The 5,068-nt window shown below is 44.9% G+C and overlaps 1 protein-coding gene across 1 annotated transcript; it reads left to right on the top strand.

The window, feature by feature from the left end:
• Nucleotides 1–1,149: 1,149 nt before the first annotated feature.
• On the top strand, nt 1,150–2,335 carry LOC147902395 (uncharacterized). Its single transcript, XM_087373443.1, has one exon. It carries the CDS (start codon nt 1,502–1,504, stop codon nt 2,213–2,215), a length of 714 nt encoding a protein of 237 aa, XP_087229569.1. The 5' UTR covers nt 1,150–1,501; the 3' UTR covers nt 2,216–2,335.
• Nucleotides 2,336–5,068: the final 2,733 nt, after the last annotated feature.

Below are 5,068 nucleotides of genomic sequence, written 5' to 3'. Positions count from 1 at the left end.
GTAACTTACATGTCCAAATCTCATTCAAGGATGTTTATCATTTTTAAAATATGTTTTTAATGAAGACAGAGTATTTCCACATGAATACTATTTAGTTTGTGCACAATATGAATGAGAGAGACTGTTGTGTGGGTGGATAAAGGCCATTAGACAAACTTCCCTTGTGATTAAAGGGTGAGTAGTAGAAGTGGCAATCCCTTTTTTGGCAAGGAACAAGTGCTCTTCTCATATCGGTAAGCATTGGCAATAGGGACACTAAAAGACATGTACAATTTGAGATGGAGTGCTATAGGAAAAAGATGGAGATGGACACGTGAACCATTCAAGGGCTATGACAAAGTCATTTCTAGAGAGCAAACTCCTAGTTTCTCAGGGAAGGTGCCTTGGTGTATTGGAAAAAGATGGAGATGGACACGTGAGCCATTCAAGGGCTATGACAATCAAGTCATTTCTAGAGAGCAAATTCCTAGTTTAAGAGGGAAGGTGCCTTGCTGGTGTATTTGAAAGGTAGCATCCAAGAGTCTCACCCTTGTGCTTTCCTGAACTTGGCTATAATTACAAAGGCAGTCTACGAAGAATATAGAAAAGCCGAATACTTTGCATGGCGAAAGGACTATGGATGGGTGCTTAAAGGCAAACTTTAGCAAAAAAATTCCTACTTTTTGAGACTTTAGAGGAAGATGCTTCCAGCCCACAGAGCTTTCGGACATACCCTTGATCTGAGAAGGCTGCTCTTATAAGTGATAAACTGAGCGTTTAGCAAGATTCTTAGGTATTTCTGTGTGATAACCTCAGCCGTGTTAGAGACGTAACACTGCCTTTTCAATGAAGATCCTCAACGCTCCACAGAATCAATAAAATGAACAAAAAAGGCTAGGTGCCGCCTCTGAAATTGTTTATCTTCATGATTCGCTGTCCACCATCATTGCTGAAGATGACAAATGTGTCATTTCAGCCTGCGCTGGAGGTGAGCGTGAGCAGATATACGGTCATGTTTACCTTTTGATTTGATGCTCCACCACCGATTGTCGTCTGCAAACACTTTGGCCCATTATTGGCTAGGATGGAGATGCTCTCAAAAGAGAACCCAGGCTAATTGAGCATCTTGTGTTCGAACCCAGCATGGTTCTTGCAGACTTGCAGCTCTTATGTATTTATACGGGTTATCTCTGCGATAATCCATTGTCGCCTTATCGGTTGTTTGTCTACTTTCTGTGGAGTGTGCACAAACTCCTAGCCTCCTCTGTATCTACTGTGCGTCTACATGGTTGGATCTCGCTGCACTAGTACAGCGTCCATCGACGTCGGATTATTGTGCCCTTCATCGATCTGGCTTGTGTACGTTGTATGGGAGGAGAACTCACGAGCGGTCAAAGCAGCTCAGGAGCCTCGAAATGTGAGAAAGACGTCTGGCGTTGAAGGGGAAGAAGCCATTATCCGGGGATAAGGGAAAGAAGAGAGGGCGGAGAGATAGTTAGGGAAGGAGGAGATTGGAGGCCACATGGCGCCCCCCAGTATTTCTACTACGCTGGGGTTCGTGAGGAAACACCCGGTTACGTTGTGCTGCCTTGTATTTCTTCTCTTCATGCATCCAGTTCATCACCTTCTTCATTTCTTCGGTCCGCTGCTCATCTCTACAGCTATCTTCGTCGTCGCAATGATCGGCTGGGGACCCGATTCCACAAAGCAAAATAAGAGCAGCGAAAAGAACGCTGAAATCGTCGAGGAGTGGGCGGTGGGGCTTTCGGAAGGACCGAAGGAAGAGGAAGATCTAGAGAGGGATAAAACGTGCAACAAGGTGGAAAGCGATGAATCGAGTATTGGGGAGCTGGGAGTTGAGGGAAAATTTGGGGAAGGAAGGTGCAGGAAGGCAGCTGGGGAAGGAATGGAAGAGGCAAGAGTGCAAAGTGGTGCGTCGGGATATGAGGAGCAAGCGGGAGAAGGCGAGGAAGAGGTAGAACCGGATCCAGGCTTGCAAGGAGGTGGCGATCGAGGAGGTGCAGTAGATCAAGCGAGCAACGCAGAGGAGGAGGTGGGTTGTGAAGGGACGTGTGAGCAGTTGCAGGCGAGAAAGGAAGAAGGTGATGCGGAAGAAAGGAATGCGAAGCTTGTAAAGGCTGTGGAGAGAGAGCTGGCTATTCTAGCGGCCAGCCTTTCAAAGACTCAGAGCTTGAACGCAAGCTCGCCATCTTCTGTTGTTCTAGCCGAGAATTAGTGGCTCCTCTACAGTTAGCTTCTCTTCTAAAGCTTTTATTATCCTTCTTAATATTTCTACCTTGCAGTTATGCCGTCCCCAATGGGATTTCAAGACATCATATTGTAGCGTTTTCATATTAGACTCAGCCTTACTTTGGAAAAACTAAAATAGGGGAGTTTTTAAATTTCATAAATTCTAGATTTTTCTCATTGGCCTTTGTTAAAGCTGTCCGCCCAATAAATGGGGCAATTATGCACAACGAACGATTTTGGGTTTCTCTCTCTCTCTCTCACACACACAGAGCTTCCCTCACTCCACCACTCGTCCCTAGCCCACCCACCCTTCGCCTCCCCGTTCTCTCTCTTAGCTTCCCTCATTCCTCCACTAGTCTCTCTCTTTCTCTCTCTCTCTCTTAGCTTCCCTCACTCCACCACTCGTCTCTACCCCCCCCCTTCGCCTTCGTGTCATTCATCTTTTTTCACTTGTTTTTTTGTTTGATAGATTGTAATTTGTAAGCCTATTGTCCATAGTTGTGATGACCTTCTTTAAGCCATAGTTGTGATGAGTGCTCCGAGTGTAGCTGAAGCTCCAAGAGATCAAGTTAGCCATCTTTGAAGAACTTTACATTCACGCAAGGATTTCAAGATAGTGGCAGAACATAGAGCATAGTGGGAGCCTTCAGCAATGTACTTCATACACTATGGGTCCTTATAATATTGTACCCTTAAATGTAATTACAAGGGCCCAGGCTAGGGCACTCAACAAGGAGCTTTATAAGCAGGCCAAAAGATATAAGGCGAGTACATCCTAGCCTACAGAGTAAACACTAAGGGTGCAGTTAAGGTGGGAAAAGGTTTTGACAAGGTGATTATCCAAAATGGATCTAATGAGGACACAATTACCTTTTCCCCGTCATCTTCTTCTAGTCATACTCCCTTGATTGGTAAGCAATTCAATCAACTACCAAAAGGAGGGGATGAAACTTGGGGAGCTAGAAACCATCCATCTTAACTACCAAACCTTCAATAGACCCACTAAATCCTCTCCCATACTCGAAAGAGTAGAAAAACAATCAAAACACTTATCAGTAAGACGTACACTCCTAAGGCATAAAGATGTTTGAGGAGGACCTTGCATGGAACCAAGCAAGAGAAGAGGACAATATGTCTTTTTATGGGTTTGAAATTCATTATTCAAAAAATATGGGTAAATTGGAGGAATGATTCAATAGGGAGAATAAACTAGGGAAAAAAATCTAGACACATCATGTTTTTTTCATAAATCGACACATCATCCAAACATATTTGTACGAATAAAATTATTTGTATGATTACGTATTCGTATGAATAAACGTGTATTAGTCCAAATTGTAAGAAAATAATACGACGTCTCTGCTCAATAGATAACAGGATCTCGTACGCAAGAGAGAAAACAAGATAGTATGGAGAATAAAAAATTTGATTACTGTAGAATTGATACAATAGATGGCGCTTGCCTCCCAGCAGTGCGCTCCTGTGAAAGAAGCTTCGATGGCGTGCTGGAAATAGTAGAAGACGGAGGCTGAATGCTAAGGAATCAAGGTTGCTGTAGCCAGTGATGAAATGGGCTTCACGGGCTTGCTCTTATATAGCCACCAGTCGTAGTCGATTAGGCTCAATTGGGTGGCCGACTGGCCGACCCAGTCCGCCCAAAACGGTCGACTGGGGGTCGGTCCCGAGATAGGCCACTGACCATACGATAGAACCGATGCGCAAAACAGAGCAACTGACCTATGGTTACCGTTCGGCCCATAGCATTGATATCTAACACCCCCCCTCAATGTCCACCCGCAAGTGAACTTACTTTTTCGGCCCAATGCCAAGTCGATGAAGATGCCTCTGTAGCAAGTCTCTTCCAAGAGCCTTCATGAAGATGTCCGCAGCATTCTGTGTAGTTGGACAGTACACTAAGTCGATCTCTCCATCCATGATCAGCTCGCGTACAAAGTAATATTGAATCTCAATGTGTTTTATGCGAGCGTGGAACACCGAGTTCTTTGCAATCGCCATGCAACTCTGATTGTCACATGATAACTGTGTAGGCTTGTTTTGCACTACACCCATGTCTCCCAAAATCCTCCTCAACCACACTGCCTCGCAAGAAGCAAAGCTTGCAGATTTGTACTCGGCCTCGGTAGAAGAAAGAGCAACTGTGGGTTGCTTCTTGCTGACCCATGACACAACTCCAGATCCAAGTGAGAAACAGTACCCTATCACTGATCTCCTGCTGTCCATGTCTCCTGCCCAATCTGACGGTCAAGATGTTGCCCTTGGTATAGGTGATGCCATAATCAAGTGTGCCTTTGATGTATTTCAGCACCTGCATCCCTGCCCTCCAATGGTTCTCCCGGGGCTTATTGGAAAACCTGCTTAGTACACCAGTTGCAAAGCTGATGTCCGACCGTGTGTTGCACAGGTAGATCAAGCTGCCCACAAGCCTTCTGTACTTCGCTTTATCCACCAGTGGTGATGAATCCTCATTTGAGAGCTTCACGTCAACCTCCATAGGGGTACCAACTGTTTTGCACTCCGCCATGCCAAATGCCTTTAGTATCCCTCCAGCATACTTCAGTTGTGAAATGAAGATCTATTTCGGCTCCTGCCAAACTTCAATCCCCAAACAAAAATGCATCAGTCCGAGGTCTGTCATTTCAAACTCTCTTCCTAGCAAATGCTTCTCTGCAAGATCTTCTCTTCATGGTTCCCTATTATGACAAGGTCATCCACATAAAGGACCATGATCATAAACCTACCTCCTTCTCTAAAGATATACAAATTTGCATCAGATGGGCTCCTCCTGAACCCGTTTTATAGAAAGTAGGCATCAATTTGG

The sequence above is a fragment of the Dipteris shenzhenensis genome, chromosome 4, assembly GCF_047967505.1.
Source record: "Dipteris shenzhenensis isolate YYH24624 ecotype China chromosome 4, Dip_SZ_1.0, whole genome shotgun sequence".
NCBI lineage: Eukaryota > Viridiplantae > Streptophyta > Polypodiopsida > Gleicheniales > Dipteridaceae > Dipteris > Dipteris shenzhenensis.
Note: the sequence above shows the minus strand (reverse complement) of the source record. Positions and strands in the feature narration are given on the sequence as shown.

Bases quoted from the DNA above. Each gene is read 5' to 3' on its own strand.
- LOC147902395 (XM_087373443.1), top strand. From the start codon at position 1,502: ATGGCGCCCCCCAGTATTTCTACTACGCTGGGGTTCGTGAGGAAACAC.